Genomic DNA, 19,397 nt, shown 5'->3' with positions numbered 1-19,397 from the left:
ATTACCTTAAGATATAGAATATTTTAATTAATATACTCAATTATTAAACACATAGTACTTACAAATATTTTTAAATAGTACTACTGTTTGAGCATGGTAATTTAAAATTATACTCTTTATATTATGTCTACAAAACATATTCTATTTGACCATGATAAAAATATTTTAAATCTTTAAATATTTAAAACAATATATATATATATATGTATATACTAAATGTATAAAATATTTTTAAATAGTATTTGTCTATGGTACTACTGTTTGCATAAATAATTTGAACAAAAGAAATTTGTTGATGAAATTTAAACACGTATATAATATATATATATATATATATATATATATAATATACGTATATAATATATATAAGTTCTCTAATAATATAATAATATATACTTAATACTTATATCCATAATATATTAATTGTATGGATAATTTATAATAAATAATTAAAATATTTTATCGCGCCAAATGATGAACCAATGAGAAAGCCGTATTTTGTATGGGTTTTATTTGATGTGCAGAATGGTAATATGACAACCGGAAGTGTCTCGGATTTGAGTCAGGCGTACCATGCCGGAGCACTCGAGACCACAGCGGACGACCAAACAGACACCCGCCAACCGCTAAACACCACCAACAAAAACACAACCAACCATCAAGCCACAGACATGATCCAAATGGCCCGCGGTATAATTCAGGAGGAACGGCAATCGGCAGCGACCTCAACGCAGGCGCACAGTTTGGAATCACGACTGTCCATGCTTGAGGGCCGCATGATCCGTTTTGGCGACGACCAACGTCGCATTGCCTCTGTAGATGGGTATATCACACCAGACACCGGAAGTCCGGAACCACAACCGGAAGTACCATCACCGTCCCACCACCAAAGAACCATGTTATCAGGACAACACCGGAATACACCGGAATTATCAACAACCGATAACGCACACCAACATCCACACGTGAATATATCAAACGCGACGAACTACGGAACGAGTTATCCCGCGGCACGCGAACCGTCAGTCGCGGCACACCAACACGCCGACCGATCGTTACGGTTTGATGACGTGTCGAGTCAGCACTATACCACCACCACCACTACCGCAACCAAAACCGGCAAACAAACAAGCCGGCCAAGTCCGGACACAACGCCCGCTCCACCAACCGCGTACACGGGACGGCAAGGCTGGAAAACCGTCACCGCCTAACACTTGAGGGTACTGCGGAGGGCCGCACTGGAACAGTGACTGCCCCGGGCAAGGGGCATCGGGCAGTTAGACCCCCGAGATAACAGCCAAGATTTATCTCATGGAATAAACGCATCAATCAGGGCCGAACTAAAATGCAGGTGTACCAACTTGGAAATATAAAAACTCCCATTTCATTTCAATTTTTATCCCAAAATTATGTATTTTCAAATTCAAATATTATTGTACGTACAATAATTATTGTACAATTCGAAAAACCGTGAAAAAATACGTTTGAAAACGGAAAATTTAGAAAATCTCGCTTACGTGTCATATTCATTAGTAGTCATTAAATAGATTTGAGGCCCTGCTGGATATTTCAGCGTTGGGCTATTTCAAAAAATTTCGTAATATGTTACCAAAAAAACTAATTGAGTAAGTACAAAATTACTTACCGCTAATGGATGAGATTCCAGCAGAAATTACAATGTTATATGTTAATTTGGTTTTTATGAACATCTGTAGCTGTAATGATGTGCACGGAATGATTCTATAAATGACTTTTAGTTATATGATGAATGATGACATAATGGTTAATTTCTAAAAATATACAGTATGTAAATTTCATAAAAAATTCCACAAAAGTATACAATTCATGATAAATAAAACGCACATAAATTAAATTTTTTACTAATTTTATACAAGAAGTTGTTCAACACCATCTAGTGTTGAATTTGGTAATACAATTAAAATTGTATGATACTGTAATTAGCTAATGTTCAATTTATACATTATACATGACATCAATATAAATATTTAATATGGGTCCATTTGTACTCCTTTATATACCAATGGTATAATTTAGTTCCTATGACAAAGCAATTAAAACAAATTTTTATAATTTTTATAACAGTAACATTGAGAATAACATTAATAACAAAAACATTAAGAATAAAATATCTGTATTTTTTAGAAATGAAATACTACATAATAATAAAATATTAAAATGGATTTATAAAAAGTTGATAAGTCTTGATTATAACCTAAAGAATAAAATAACTTTATTCTTCAGTAACAAAATACTAAATAGTAATAAAAATAATTAAAGGTAATATCATATATCTTTGTAATAACGATGAGAATTAAATAACTCTTTTTTTCAGTAACAAATTGGTAAAATTATAAACCTATAACTATAGTAGCTATTATGACATAGTAATATTAAAAATATTAAAATATAGTATAATATAGTTATAATATTTTAAAATATTAAAAATACCATAACTGAATTTTTCAGTAACGAAACATTTATTCTTTGGGCAAATTGTCATAAAAGGAGTGATAATCTTTCTCCATTGATACTTTTAACTGCTGTAAGTGTTCAAAATTTTTTTTTTGATATTGATTCTATGAGTGTGTACAGGGGGTAGTGTCTCAATGCTTATTTTAGTTTGTTTAGTGCTATCCCTTGATAGTAGAAGATTACTCCAGGCTTCTGAAAACCTTAGTTTATAACTTGCTTTTTTATTAGCTTCATACATTAAAGCTTTTATTTCAGTGACCACTGGATCACCTTTCTTGTTTCCAAGACGAATTGATTTAAAAAATATAATTTTAGTAAATATTTAAAAAAAACTAAAACTTAAGTACTCAACATTATAGGACTTTATGATACATGCATTCTTACAAGCTGTGACATAGTCTGCAGGTACACTGATTTTTTTGTTTCTAATTTTTCTCTCAATGGCTGAATGCATTGAATCAACTTCTATTTGAGTATGTCCTCTCAATAAATATTTTTAAATGATTGTAATGCCTGATACTTGATAGTAATGACAGATTAAGTAGAGCATTAGACAAGGTTGAATTTCGATTTTGGTATGTACAACCATCAACTGTACAATATGATATTGACATTATGTACTTTAGCAGTGTCAATAACAAATTTTTGTAGGAAATATATAATTATTGAACTAAATTAATTTGCTGTTAATCCACCTTCTGTCTCATTCCACAAAAAACAGTAACCCTGTTTCCTTTTAAGGTAATACAATGTGAAATTATGGAGAATAAGTTTAGTTTTGTAATATTGTGATGACACATTTAATTTAAGACAAAGTAATACAGAATGAAAACTTTATTTTCTGATTCCTTGTCAGTTTCAGATTCTGAACGAAGTGATGAATGTATTGATTTTACAATGATGTGTGTTTTTGTTTTTGTGTCTGTGTACAGCATAACTAGTCGAAATAATGCTTCAATTTCAAACTTTGGGGGTGGTTTCCGATGTAAAAGTGAATATCCTTGGTGCATTATAGAGGTCAAAAGTAAACATTTTCCAACAGTTTTCAAAAAAATCGAGAAAAACAAAAAAAAAATTTTCGACTTTTTTTGAGTTATTTATAGACCATTGACATTTTTGATTTTTTGAGAATTTTTCTTTGAAGTGTCGGTAAAAAAATGTTGGATAACCAAAAAAACTTGAAAATTTAATACAAGATTCCTTTTGAGCTGTTCTTATTGTATCTAAAAAAAATTAAAATTCGTAAGTCACAATTTTTTTTATAAGCGTTTATAGTTCAAATTTTTACAAAATCTGTCGAAAACGCGAAAATTTGCAAGTAATTTTTAAGTTGAAAAATTATAAAATTTTTTGTGTTTATAACTAAGGATTAAAAATATAACACTAAGTTTTCTATTAGTTTTCCTTCAAGTAGCTATAGAGAAAACTCGAAACATCATTATAGGAAAAATTTTTTTCTTCTCTTAGGTAAAACATTGCATTACTCACTGGAGAGATATTATGTGACACACAAAAATCATTACAATAAAAATTGTACAAGGCCGTTTTTATGAGCCAAACAGGTTCTAAATATAGTTTAGAAGTACTTGCTCTGCAGAGTAATGATTTTTTAACTTAGGTAATAATTCAAAAAATGTGTTTAATAACAATTTTTATCAGAAATACTTTGGTGTGTAGTGTTTATAGGAGTTGATTCTAAATTGTTGTCTTCAATATTGTCCCAATGCACAATTGAGTGATACACATTCACAATAATAATATGATGCAACATAGTATAATAAGCGACGTCATTCTCTATCGATTACTCTTACTCATTTATTGAAATGATTATTTTTTACAATACAAAACAGAAATTTAGATTTAGACATAAGCGCCAAAAAGTGTAAATTAATTAATAGGTATGTGTATAAATAGTGAATAAGCAACATTTAGTTATACATTTTAGCATAAGCGCCATAGGATTTTAGTTTACGTGGCCTAAGCGACAACAGAATTATTTTAGTTAATAATAGAATTAATAGGGCATAGACACCAAAATATTAGAACTAAAATCACAGGCAAGAAAATTAATGGGGCGTAAGCACCAAATTATATAATAATATTCAATTTTTACTGATACAAGTGTTTAACTAAAAAAATGGAAGAACAACTGTCTTAGTACCACTCATCTTTTTTATTCTTATCATATATTTCTAAATTAAAAATATAATGATTAAGATGCAATTATTGTTGAAAAATAGTTTTTTTGCTCTCCTGAATAATTTCAAAAATATTGCTTATGCCCTTTTGCATTGTCACCATCGATATTTTGAATATGGTGTAATGCTATTAATTTTATGTTCAACAACAGTTATTTGTTTTAAATGCAGTTTCAAAATTGTATATTCATACATATTAATTGAATATATATTTTAATATTACATAATATGTACATAAACATAAGATACAAACAAAAGTAATGTATAAATTATAAAACTAAGATTTTAAGTACGTATTAAAAAAAAAATTATAATGCTGAAATTTAAAATGTAAATATGATGTATATTTTTTTCGTATAAGTTTATCAATAAATAGAAACAAAATAAAAACATTCAAATATACATTAAATTATTAAATAGACAAAATGTAACTTTAAGAAGTATGAAGTAAAGAATACAATGATGAGTATAGTAGAGATGGTATTTACTTTAATGAACTGATTCATTTTTTCAATTAAATAAACTGGTTCAGACTGATTCAGTGAATTATTAATCAATTTTAATTTAAAAATTATAAGTACAATATTTTTTATAAGTGGACAAGTAGAAAATGTAATTTAAAGTAATTAAAATATATACGGTATATTTTATTATATACAACACACTCAGGGATAAGGTCCAATTTGTTGTCGAACATAGCCATCATTTCGGTGACTAGTCCTCCTCAAAAACATTAACAAGTCACTGTCTCTGTTTAGTTGTTGTACTAATTCTCTTATTATCCGTGTTGTATTTTCCCTTTCAGATCTGGAAGTACCATCTCTAATCTAAAAAAGTAAATATAATTGACATAATTCAAACGCAATCAAAATAACATATTAACATGTTTATTCAGAAAATTAAAAATTAATCAATTACCGTGAGGTTATTTGTGCACTGTTGAAATTCTATAAAGAACTGATTTTCAACAACAAAAAGCCTTTCTGTTAAAAAAAAATATGTATATTAATATTTAATAATATAATATTGTTGACGATAAAAATAATTTAAAGCAATTGTTTTCATGCTACAAATACTCATAAAATAAATAAAATATTTATCAACATGCCCAATATTTATAAAGCACAAATATTCACCACACAACTAATATTTATAATGCTAGATTTACATATAAGTTATTATTTTAAGTAATAATTACTTAAATTTTTCTTGGCAAGCTTGTCAAGGCAATAATAAACAAGTAGAGAAAATAGAAAACAAATTTTATATTAAAAACAAATATTGATGGAACTTACTAATTTTATTCCTAAGAATTGTTCTTACACTGTTGATCATGTTAAACATGTACCTAACAACACAAACATAAAAAACAGATAACACAAACATTTATAGGATAATGCAACAAAGAGATCACAATAAGGTCAAGTGCTACTATGACGACTCACGAAGAAAATCCCAAATATTAGGGTGGCGTCCAATTTGTGTGAGGCAATGTTGAATGAAATGATTCCAAGTAATTGTTGGTCCGGTGATCTTGACCAAAAACGCTTAAGCGACTTGGACCAATTTGCAAAAACCAATAATCGTGAATATAGTCACTCAGGAAACGACTCATAACCTCACTGATGTCAGGAAATTGTAAGGTGTACTATACAATCTTTTGAAAACCATCTACCATACAAAAATTAGGGCATGCGGGATTACCCCTTTCAGTCGGTAGATGAGGCAATGCTAATACCTGAAATATAAAATAAAATTGAAATACAACAATGTTTACTTGTAAATAAAACTCAAATTTACCATTCTGAAAATACGAGCTGCCACTTCATTTCTCTTCACCAAATTCAAAACACCATTAACTTTTCGGTGACAATATCTAACAACTGACTGTAACATTCATATAAATTTAAATAAATATTATTAGGTTGATGTGGCAGATATGATCATAAAAAATTGTTCTATATTACCTGTGTATAATGGAACCAACAGCAGAGCAAATCGCTATTTGGTAACATTCGCTGGACAGCATTCATAAGAGCACGCTCATAATCAGTTACAAAATGGATTCTATCATAATTCAGAGGTAGAATATTGCGTATAACAGTGAATAATGCAGAGTATGTTTCTTCTGTTTCACTCCCCAAAAGGACATAGACCATTGGAAATGCCTAAATTGTAAAAAACAATATATTAGAACATTATGACAATAGTAATATACTAATAACGAATATCAACAGAATAAATTGCTTACTACACTTTTGTAGAGTACTTGAAATGTCAGAAAACTTCGCAAGTCTCCTGGCACTTGAGGAAGTGTCTTGTATGTACCATATATTCCAACCATCTCTACTGAAGCTAACTCTTGACGATATCTGTCAATTGCAGAAATGTTTGCAAATATAACTCCTACGCTTACTCCATTTACAATCAATTCTTGATTGAAAAATGCTGTAGAAGGAATTTGAAATGTAGAAGCGTAATTTAGATTTCGGGGATCCCTCAACATTTCTGATAGTTCATGGATGTCCCGAGGCAATTCTGGGCGCCTTGATTGTCTCATCTTTTTCGCTCTCGATTGTGTCTGGAGGAATGTATAGTTTATGGCAGCTTGAGGATGTCTACCAAAAGTATAACAAATTAATATATATTTAGCATAATTTATATACTTGAATTTCACCACAACAATGAAGTAAACTAACTTACCTAATTATTTCGCTGTTATAAAGACTTCGAATTGATGGGGTTGTAGTTGTGCGGTCAACAGCCTTTTCACCAACTACGTTCCTCAAGAATGGTACATCTAAGTCAATTGCTTCTGGATTATGATTGTGAGGAGTTATAATAGAAAGTTGGTTGTCCATCTCATTTCTACTGATTGATGCTGAACCGTAACACTTATGACCTCTGGGATTTCTTTGCCACTCACAAATTAGCCTTTTTGTATTGACCTGTAACTTCTTTTGATAATATTTGTATCCCAAATTATCCACATAAAATTTTGAGTTGAGTCTAATGCCGGGGATTGTTCTGTATGTTCTTGGTTCAGCATCTATCACAAGTTCTTGTGCTCCATCTTCTTCTTCATCATGTGCTGGTACATCTTCTCGCTCTTCATCGTGTGCTGGAGCTTCTTCTTCTTCACCAGGTGCTAGTCGATCTTCTACGGTTTCTCTATCTTCTTCCTGTTGGGGCTGAATTGGAACTACAGGTAACTGTTGGACGTAGGTGTGATCTTGCAGGTGGATGTTTGGAACACCAACTTCTTCTTCTTCTTCGTGATTGGCTGGGATGACGTAATTGTGGTCCCTCAGTGCCATTTTGGAACTAAAAAGTTTTCTAAAAAAAATGCTGAAAAACTTAAAAAATATTAAACAAACAAAAGAAATATAAATAATTAATACAACTAGTTGGCTTTAAAAAAAACCGTTTTTTTTTTTTTGTACTCGTAGATAGATCGCAGGTAAATCGTAGGTGTATTGCAGGTATATCGCAGGTGATGTGCAGATAGACAGATCAATATAAAAATTTAAAATTATATCAGTATCACAGATATGATAAAATATCTATTCAATATAATAATTTTTTTGGTTACATTTACGTATTAAATTTGTTATATTAACGATTTATAACATAATTCATTAATAATTATTCACTTTACTTAAACTGAAGTCGTTTCAGTTAAAAACATACATAATTTAGGGTAATCCAAATAAAGATTGATTACTAATATTATTTTTAGTGTTTCCCGTAGTTAACTAAACAATAAGTTAATTTTGCATATGCTTAAAGTCATTTGATACAACATCATAAAATAGGCAATATCTAAAATTCTTCTAAACATGCCAAAAAATTAATTTCTATCATCACTGTCATTAAATTTGTAAATTATTAAATATTTATTTGAAAATATATTAAATTGAGGAGTACACACATAGTAAAGTTAATAATAGTGAACGAAAATTCAACTTTTCCAAACAGGACTGTTAACATACACCTATATCAATGAAGGTCTATTCAAAATTTGTAAACATATTATTTAAAACAAAGTAAAAAGTGGCTTAAGTTTATCTGTTTTTAATTTTGGTATTAATACAGTTATTATTTTCATGCTATCATATCTTAAAATTAAATTTAAGACATAATATTATGATTGGGTTTGAATACTATTTTAATTAATTAGTAAGACATGTTTAAGAATTGATCAATTGTTTAACACTCACGACTGAGAACATATCAACATTTTAAACTTAAAATAAGGGTCTAAAAAAACCTCCAATGATCTGAAAATAGTGACCAAGTTTCACACTAGTCTTCCTATAATAATCCTATTTTTTCCAGAATGAGTAAGCTTGAACAACTCATCAAATATCCATCAAAATATGTATAACCGTGTAATACAAAAGTTAGGTTTAAGTATTCCAGGAGTGACATCAAAACAGCCATCATCAATGACTATCACAACAAGGTCCATGGTTTTTACTGCATGAAATACATTTGGAAGATTTTTGAAAGCAGCATTCGGTATTTTAAAATCTGTAATTTTTGGATTTATTACTATAGTTTGTTGTTTGTTATACAATATATATTATTATTATTTATTATATCAGGTTTTTTTCTTTGCCTAGTTTAGTTGACTACAAAATTTTATGATATGTACAATTTAATTGTATTATCAATATTTGTGGACTAGTGTTGAAAATAAACTGACATAGGCATGTGTCTGAACCACAAATATTAAGAAATTATCACTTATAATTATAATTTTGTTATTTCCTAATTAATCATGTAGTTATTTATGGTACCAAAATGAAAATAATAATAATATTAAAAATTAAGGTGAATATAAAATGTAAATCCATATACACTTACAAATATCTTATATTTTAAATATAATAAAGCTAAAATAATGTAACTAAGCTGTAATGTAGTATTAATAACTTATGGATGGTGGAGTTGTGGGAGAAGAAGCCACCCACGAGACTATATTAAATAATGTTTCACATGGAACATAGTTTTTAAATTGTTAGATTGAGCTCCTCTATTTATTAATTCCCAATTCGAGCACTGATTATAAGTAACTAACTCAATGACAGAATACCTACATTAAATACAATACAATTATAAATCTAAGGAAAAATGTCACATACTTGGGTACAATTTTTTTGGATTTTATTATGTTTAAAAATATTTAACATCTGAAAATAATTGGTTATTAGTTGTATATAATTTATAACTAGTAGGTATGTAAAATATATATAACTGTAAAACATATTTATAAAGACTTTTGGGTCGTTTAAATAATAAAGCTCCAGGGCATTAAGAAAAAAAAATAGTTGTTTACATAAGTTAGTGATTATTAATAAATAATTCATCAGTTTATTAACTATTAAAATCACTAAACAATAATTAAAAAAAGAGTTAACAATTTTATTCATACAGTGTAGTTTTGAAATCAATAATTGTATACATCTAAATTTGTGAATGCTGACTGACACATTTATTCTTTAAATTTATTTTAAATAACAATTTTTCTGTCTGTCAAATAGCTATTAAAAAATTTTATTGTTATGAATCATATTGTTTTTTACAAAACATTATTATTGAAAGAAGATTTTTCTAACTTAAACAAGTTATTTCAAAATTGTTAAAAATAGTAAGGTACAATTCAAATAAGTCCTGTAACACACGAAGGCAGTTTTTTAAGAATGCATCACATTCAAAATTGGTTGAATGTATGTTACAGCAACGGTTAAATTAATTATTAATTTTAGTTATTTAGAAGGATATTACAAATAACATAAAAACAGAATCAGTGTTAGATACCTATGTACAGCACAATAAAAAAAGGAAAATAGTACACAATATAAAATGTAGGTATGTTATTTGTAGCTTTTAAAGTATTATATTATTATAATAATAATTAGATTATTAACTTTGTCAGTGTAATAACATATGAGCTATAATGTTAAACTCGTGTTACAAAAACGTGTTATTTAGGTCAATAGTTGCGCCAATGGGTAAAAACTCAAATGTAGTGAAACATCTATGGATAATTAATATGAACACTCAGATAGGTACATTAAAAACAATTCTTCTACGAACCTATAATTAAACATTAAAGTAAAAACTAAAAAAATACAAGTTTTACTTACGTTAACAAATTAACATGCTGAACCAAACAGCCAAGCCAACGGCCAGCCATCGACCAGTAGCGGCAAACGTAAAATGAGTAACCATTTACCGTTAATTAATAATTAACGGTCATTCAATAATTTCGGCCGACGGATGAATTACGGATAAATAATGTATCTGGTCTTGAACGACTTGAACCAGGGTGAGAAATTCATATACTCAAAAATCGTACTGAAATATTTACAAGGCCTGATGGTTGGTATTAATTTGTATTTTTTTATTTGAGGTTAGAGTTCGAACTCTTGATTAAGATTATCAGCTATAATTTCTTATCAAGGGGTACAACTCTTATCACAGGGGTCTAACTGCACCCATCCCGCCCCGGGCACACACCGATTTTGGTAAACGTAAATTGAGTTGGCGGACATTTGTCCGCCCCGCCACCTCATACACACACACACACACACACACAACCACGCTACCACCAACAACGTTCGGCATTACGGACGGGGATATAACTGTCAAACGCGCATCGACAAGCTCGGCGTCATCAGATATATTACCCGCCCACACACACACTATTTCATTAGGTAGTAGGTCACCATCACCACACACAACGACCACTACTATGAAATTCACACGTGCACCCTCGGATTGTACACGTAGCATAGAGGTAACCGAAACGGACGCCCTGGTAATGGCGGTGCAAACCAGCACCAAGGACACCGACTTCGCGGTTAAGAAACCGGTTATCCCGCTGCAGCATACAACCGACGTCGAACAACGCTACACGGACATGCTCCGACAAAATTCCGACCCCCGCGGTCGAGTTCGAATTTAGGTCAGGCTTCGTAACAGCGCCACTCAAATCACAAGCACAAGCGAAATCGGTTCAGCCGTTCTCAATTGATAAATTGTTATACATTTTTGTCTCCATTTTTATATGTATATATATAGAAGATATAGTACTCACTACAGTATATATTTGGTAATATGCAATAAATTGTTAAAAGTCATATGGCATTAATAAGTAAAAAAAAAAATAATAGAAAAAACCTTTATAAATGTATACAAAAATATATATAATAAAAATATAATATTTATAATCATATATTATATGTATATAAAATTGTTATATATATATTTCATAAATATTTTAATTAGTCATAAAAATTACATAAATTAACTTGACTTAATTTTTATAAAATTCAAAAGTAAAGCTATTTTAATAAAATGTTGCATTTTATTATATTATTTAGTATTTTAGTTTTTCAATTCGGAGATTGGTTTTTAACAAAATGTCTTACAATAAATTACTTCTCCACTTTTTTCTATCATTCGCTATATTCTTAAATTCCCTGTAGAAAGTGACTCTATTAAATTATTATTATTGTTATATTAATTTATTAATATCAGCGATATCAGCTTGTTTTTATTTTTATTATTTTCTATACAGTGGAAACGAAGATAAATAAACTATTAGATAGTTTATTTATTACATTTATTTATTATTAATTTAATATGATATGAAGAAACGGAATAATAAAATGTTACAAAACTATTTTAATCGTTTAATTGACAAAGTAAAGCTACTCCACGGTATGTCCAATGAGAGGCCTTTTTGTTAGTGTCCAGAAACATTGGAAGAACGTAATTTGTGGAATGACCAGTTGTAGACAATATACCTTTTCTCTCTGATGTCTTATACACGGGACATACATATCTATTTCTGTGCTTTAATTCATTTTTTCTTACAGGAATGAACCATACTAATGGTAACACATCTGTTAACACTTTTGAGAATGATTCTTCCAGTACCATGCTATAATGTGAAAACCTTTTATAGTAAAATGCAATATACTTACTATAAATAAGTTAGTTATATTGGTCACCACATAGTAAAACATATGTCAATATTAAAATATAGATTCTTAAATATTAGTTATTAAATAATTTTAACAAACACTTTATACCACATTTGTTTCATAAAAAAACTTTTTCCATTTTTATAAACTTAAAGTATCTAATTTGGATCCATAAAAATATTGCAATATTAAATTTAAATACTCGTAATCATGTTATTCGTCTTAAACAATAATAGGTAGTTCAAAAACTATATGAGCTTTTTACAGTATATCAGTAATTAATTGCTAATTACACATAATATCTAGGTAGATTTATTAATTATTACTAATCACTCAAAAATTGAATATATAAATATATTATTAATATCTAAACTTTATAAAATAATGTATTCACATATGAATGATAATAATCAAGATAGTCATAATTTAAAAGATTACTAAATGTATCAAGTCAATGAAACTCGTCAATCTAGAATATTATGATGTAACTAATGACTAGTGATGGGACGAACCTAATTTTTTGGTGTTGAGCTGAATATTGTCAAAGTTTTGCGAACCTGAATTGAATCAAATTTATAATTATTTAAACGAACCCAAACTTAACCGATCTATTAAAATTGTTATCGAACTAAGAGGCAAACTCCGCATTTTTTTTCTTTTGCGAAAAAAATTAAAATTATGAAAATTGTACTTACATTGTGTAAAGTTTAATATACCCAAGAAGTTATAATAATGATTATTAATAATTAAAAACAAAATATTGTTTTAATATTTCATATTATCGACAGATATATATGGAAAATAAACTATGATAACTGAGAATATTATCTATAGGTAGGTTAGGTTAAGTTAAGTTATCAATAATTATAAATTGTAATAATAATAAAATAATAATATTAATAATATTAATTATTATTATTATTAATGGTATTAATAATATTTTTATTAATAATATTGATAATTATTAATTTATTAATCACATGCTCAGCATAACATGGAATTATTTTATTTTATCACACCTAATTGTAATAATATAAAAATAATAGCTAGTAGGTAATATTATAATACTTAATTTTAATTAATATAAAGTAGAGAAAATTAATTTTTATTTATTGTTTGATAAAGAATATTTTTTTGTTCACTTTTCGAACAGTAAAGGGTGTTTGCTTATGATTTTTCCTGAGGAAAACATGGATTGGCATGGTAGAAGAAGAAAAAGGGTGCTTGATAGTTCGATTTGTAATTTGTTGGTACCTACTAAGTTCGAATTTCGAAACCATTAATGTTCAATTCGGCCCGAGTTTTGAATAGTTCGACCAATTATTATTAATGACGTATCTGTCATTATAGGCCAACAAAGTAGTTAGATTATTAATTGGATATTGTAAATATTGATGACTTAGTATCTATAGTATCTCAGTTGTAATATTAAAATAGTATTATTACGTATATATTATATTAAGAATTAGGATATAATAAAAACATACTTAGATCTATCCCAACGGGCACCCTCAACAAATAAACCATAACAATAGACTCCATCCTCAGGAGCCGCATTAATTCGGTCAGAATGTTGTACTTCAAAATCGAAACACAGTTGATCTATAGGTACTGTGTAACGACGAGCAAAATTTTGCATAGCTCCGGTAAGAAATGCTTGAGTAAAAAAAAATCCACTAAGCCAAAAATTATTGGGCTTACCGTTTACATACCAAATCTAACAAAAAAAAAAATGTTATTAGGTATTCTGTTAACAGAGGTTAGTAACCACGTAATTGCGAACGGGATATAAATATCGTAGATATAAGCACTTATGCACCGACTCAATTATCAAACAATTATAATACCTATTTAATATTGCTTATTGTATAATAAAAAATAAAACCGTATGAATTGTTATATTATATTATACTGGCTAAAATATTCAAAAAATATAATTGAAGCGGGGCTAGCCCTCAAAATTCTGTTTCTATATCCAGTTTGATATTTAGGATTAAATAAAAAATTAAGTTTTATAATTAAGTACCCACTGTTAGTAATAATTTATTTTAGAGACCCAACCAAGCTGATGTCGAAATCAACGAAACTATACTCTGTTTAAGTTAAGAACCGTACTCGTGGGGCGACCAGTTTTAATTGGACTTCAGTCATGGCCCATGGATATAACTTCAGTTTGTCACCCACACCAAGTCAATCATCTATAAGTCTGTCGCGTACTAACGGATCACCATACACATGTCGGCCACCACCCACTGAGTACAGTTCTTATTATCTTGAATAGAGTATAGCGAGTATACTGCTGTATACCTACACATAATAATTATAATACCTAAATTTTACTTGTAAGAAATTGAGACGCTCTATAAAATTTGTTATATATCCACCTAGAGATTTAAGGCTTGGATAGGAAAACTTTGACCAGAATACTGGGTATTTAGCCACGGATAACGATAACGCCACTGTTTCCAATTCAGGTGTCATAACAATGGCACCTCTGATGGCTTTTATCAGGTCTTGTAAGCTATTTCGTATCACGGATAACAGTATATTGAAACGTTCCATTTCTTGGACAAGAACAGTGTTCATGGATTCGTTGTACATAACAGGATATTTTGTCGATGCTATTTCCAGATCAAAATTATTTGGCAACTTCGAGAGGATATCGGACGCAACTCCTATTAACAGATTCTCAATCGTATCTGAATTATCGGTATCACAACTGGATTCCACTACCATTAACATAGAGTTGAAAAGTAGCGATGTGCTCTGTAAATCACGTGTAATTCCTGCATTCATATGCAATCCAAATACTTCTGGACTTGTGACAACAGGAATACCCTAAAAAAAAGAAGATCGATACCTAGTGGTAATATTGTGTAGGTATATTGATGTTTACTGAAATATTTTAATACTTCAATCTGTTCTATAAATCCGTGGTAATCGATTCGAAAGGGTAAACCGTACTTTGTACTAATATCACAAAACAAATAATAAGGATTTTCAACTACTTGAGGACAGCAAAATAAGTCCAAAATCGTATTCAACGTACGCCTATCCCAATCGTCAGTCACTCTACCACCATAATTACACTCTCCTGTCAGGTATTTGACGGCCTCAAACGGTATCTCATTATACTCGTTAATGTACATCTAAAATTAAATTAATTCATTCATTGCGCTTAAATCTAAATAAATATGCATGCATATGTACTTGAAGTTGTTGAATGGAAATATGAAAATCGGATTCATTAAACCCGTAAGGTATATTCCATCCAATGGGCCCAAATTTTTTTCTTTCTTGTATAACTGCATGGAAAAATGTAATTCCATACAAAAGTTTTGTGAATATTTTACTTTTGCCTGGACATCCTTCAAAGAAGTTTTGATCTTTTACGGGATATGATTGATAACTTCTAAGCATATTCGCTTGTAAGCCTGTTGGAGGCTCATTGGTCATTTTAACGCCGTTCTGGAGCACGGAAACTGGGAACTTCGTCAATTTTTAACTTAATTATAAACATACTATATGTATACTGTATATATGTATATTTTGAACTTTTAAAGTATATTGTGTATAACATGTGTCTATTATAACTCAAGATACTAATATCAGCAAAAAATTGTTAATTACATATAATTTACTTTCATAAAAGTAATAATGAATTCTATTTAAACTTATCATTGATTTTAAATTTATTAAATTAAGCACGTGTTCATACACGCATTTTAAAAATATTTCTAAGGCTTTTTAATTTTCAACGGCCAACATACATTTAACTAAAAAAATTTTGTCTTTATTTTTTCATCAATTTTAGTGAAGAAACTTACTTTTAAGCTCAAATGAGATAGAAATTCGCAGAGGTTAAAAATATTTAAATATCTGTTATTATTTGTTAATTTTTAGTGAAATGGGCATCCTGTTAATAAACAAATGTGTATACAGTAGTTTTTGTGTTGACTATGTGGTTGGTGATCAAATATAATAATTTAAAAATAAGTTAAAATTAAAAAGTATCTAAATAGTTATTAAATCAGTCAAAAACATAAGAAAGTATGATAACCCGTTGAAATGTATATCATAAATAGGTGGTACTACTATAGATCATTTTAACTAATATACTGAAATGATTATAAACGTTTATATTTAGTAAAATTGTTAGGTTACTTTACCTACTGTATAATTCTTATATTATTTTAAGTGATTCTTAAGAATATACAAGATGTTTCTGAAATGTGCTCAATGTGATGTCCCAATAAAGATATTTTCGAAATGTTTTTGTACCTCCAAAATTTGAGTTTATTTAAGTTATATTTAGAATATAATCTTAGATGTAAAAATATACACTCTAGTCGTATTGTTAGAAAAATTAGTACCAATACGAATTTAGGGGTCACGTAATTTTGGCATTGGTCATGTGTTTTTCACGCTCGAATCCTAACTGACTAAAAAAAAAGTGATGTGAAACATAATTTTGTTTATGAACACTAAAAAATAAACCATAAATAATGGTGAAAATTATTTGAAGTAATTTAAAATACAATACTAATTAAATAATTAACACAGGGTTTTAAAGTGTCAATTAACAAAAATTATGAAATAATAACAGAATAGGGTTGTAAACAGAGCTTAAAATAATTGAATTTACTGCATACATCAAAGATATTGGTTTTAGGCGTTACTGGTCTTACGCACCTGAATATGACAACTTTTTAAATTTGTAAGTAAAATATTCGTAAATATATAACAAAACAGACATTTTGTATGTTCCCATTTATTGACGACGCTATTTAACTTTTTTCAAATTTTTTTTTTCACAGAGTAGTTTCAAATACGTTACTGAGCATCACCACGTTGCCCGATTTTTAATTTTTTGTCCGAGGTGAAGAACAGGGGGATAAAATTTGTATTAGTAGCGCCATCTTTCCATCAAAAAATATACTAAACCTATACTATATTATTATAAAGAGGTAAAGTATGTTAATTTGTTGGGGGTAATCTCTGGATCTACTAAACCGATTTCAAAAATTTTTTTATCAATAGAAAGTCACATTATTTGTGAGTGTTACAGTGGTTATAATAGGGTTGAAAGGGGTTAAAATGAAAAAAATCAATTAGTTGAAACCTCTGAAGTTATAAATATGAAATTTGGTCAGATGATGCAAAAAACTCTAAGCAATGATTTATGTATAAATATATATATATATATATATACATATTAATATTTGAATTGTTAGACTTTTCTCGATAAAACGAATAAATTTACATACTGATAAACTAAATTGAATATCGTTGTAAGATCATTACTTAGTAGGTATATTTTAACCGTTATTTATCTATCTATCTATATATACTGCTAACATAACCACAGGTAACAAATTCGACAGTTTGAGATACATAAGAGGTAGGATTTTTAACAGGCTACAAAGTGCACGGGTTCAGCTAGTAGGTACATACTATTATATAATTATACTTATTTGAAACTATCTAACCTTATAATGCCTAAAACACATAACATTTAATGTATTCAGACATACGGTGAATTAGATTATTTAAAACTCTGTTCACAACACTATTTTGTTTTATTATTTCTTAATTTTTATTAGTTGACAATTTAAAACACTGTCAGTAATGTATTTTAAAAGACCTCAAATAAATATCTCCATTATTTAAATCTTAGTGTTCTAGTAAAAATTGATGCTGTCACACGATTATTTTTTTAGTCGACAATTTATTCAAATTCTATCTAAGATAATTTAAACATTATCGTAATTTTCACATATTTAGTAAAAATTTAACTTTAAATGCTTATAAAAAAAATAATAGTGCCCATGTATTTTTTATATTTTTTAAATGCTATTGAAACAATATGTTTGATGCCTTATATACATTTTTCAAGCTTTTTAACCTAACCACTAAAATGTTATTGACATTAATAGAAAAAAGTTGTTATTAAGTTGAAAATTAAAATGTCAGTAAATAACTTAAAACTAATCAAAATATTTTGAAAATCTTATAAAATATAGAAAATGTCTATATACACATTCAGTGAAAATTTAAAGTATCTGCAGTCATTTGTTTTAGAGTTACGTCATCAAAATAATAAAATCACTAAATAAGAAATCTAGTGAAAATTTTAGTTTCAAACGCTCATAAAAACTTAGTTTGACTTTCTGGTAGATATTTATTTTATGATAAAGGTTGTCAAACTTGAAAGAAATATTATATTAAATTTTCAAATCTTAGATTTGAAAACAAAATGTTTATGAATTTTTAGCTTAAAATAATTTTCGTGATTTTTACGTATTTTGTCAAAATTCAAACTTTGAATGCTGATAAAAAAAATTGTGCCTATGAATTTCTTCAATACTTTAATAAATTATTAAACCCATATTTTGTATATAGAAAAAATTTTCAACAAAATTTTCTTTGGTACATTATAGTGAGTAGTCATATTACACTAGTGACCTCATTCATTTCAGAAACACACAGTATATTATTTATAGGAGACCTTTTCTATTTAGATCGAATGTATCCATGGGTATGCAAAAATGCTAACATTAAAATTGCTATTAATCAGCAATTTTTGAAGATGGATAGTTGGTTCAAAAAAATTACAAAAGAAGAAGTGTGCGAGTAACGCAACGCTGTGCATTACTATATAAGATGTCTAGACTCTGGAGTCATTATAACGGTTGTATTCGTACTAAAT

General features: G+C 28.6%; 1 protein-coding gene and 1 pseudogene across 2 annotated transcripts in view; both read right to left on the bottom strand.

Annotated features, from left to right (window-relative positions):
- Nucleotides 1-4,969: 4,969 nt before the first annotated feature.
- LOC107171151 (uncharacterized) lies at nt 4,970-9,881 on the bottom strand (annotated as a pseudogene). Its single transcript, XR_016190555.1, has 7 exons — nt 7,395-9,881; nt 6,943-7,309; nt 6,659-6,859; nt 6,492-6,578; nt 6,137-6,429; nt 5,610-5,674; nt 4,970-5,518 (listed from the first exon to the last, which is right to left on the bottom strand). The product of XR_016190555.1 is annotated as an uncharacterized LOC107171151 (transcript).
- Nucleotides 9,882-10,204: 323 nt separating this feature from the next.
- The window catches only part of LOC107171152 (dynein axonemal heavy chain 7-like), a 31,520-nt gene continuing 22,327 nt past the window's right edge, over nt 10,205-19,397 (bottom strand). Inside the window, exons 47-51 of the mRNA XM_015521387.2 lie at nt 15,899-16,177; nt 15,601-15,837; nt 15,029-15,526; nt 14,176-14,405; nt 10,205-12,645 (exon numbers count right to left, since the gene is read on the bottom strand). Coding sequence (XP_015376873.2) covers nt 12,387-12,645; nt 14,176-14,405; nt 15,029-15,526; nt 15,601-15,837; nt 15,899-16,177 — 1,503 coding nt within the window. The 3' untranslated portion in view covers nt 10,205-12,386. The remainder of the gene's footprint in view (nt 12,646-14,175; nt 14,406-15,028; nt 15,527-15,600; nt 15,838-15,898; nt 16,178-19,397) is intronic.

This window comes from Diuraphis noxia, unplaced genomic scaffold, assembly GCF_037042655.1.
Source record: "Diuraphis noxia isolate RWA-SAM2 unplaced genomic scaffold, SU_Dnox_SAM2 contig0002, whole genome shotgun sequence".
Lineage (NCBI taxonomy): Eukaryota > Metazoa > Arthropoda > Insecta > Hemiptera > Aphididae > Diuraphis > Diuraphis noxia.
Note: the sequence above shows the minus strand (reverse complement) of the source record. Positions and strands in the feature narration are given on the sequence as shown.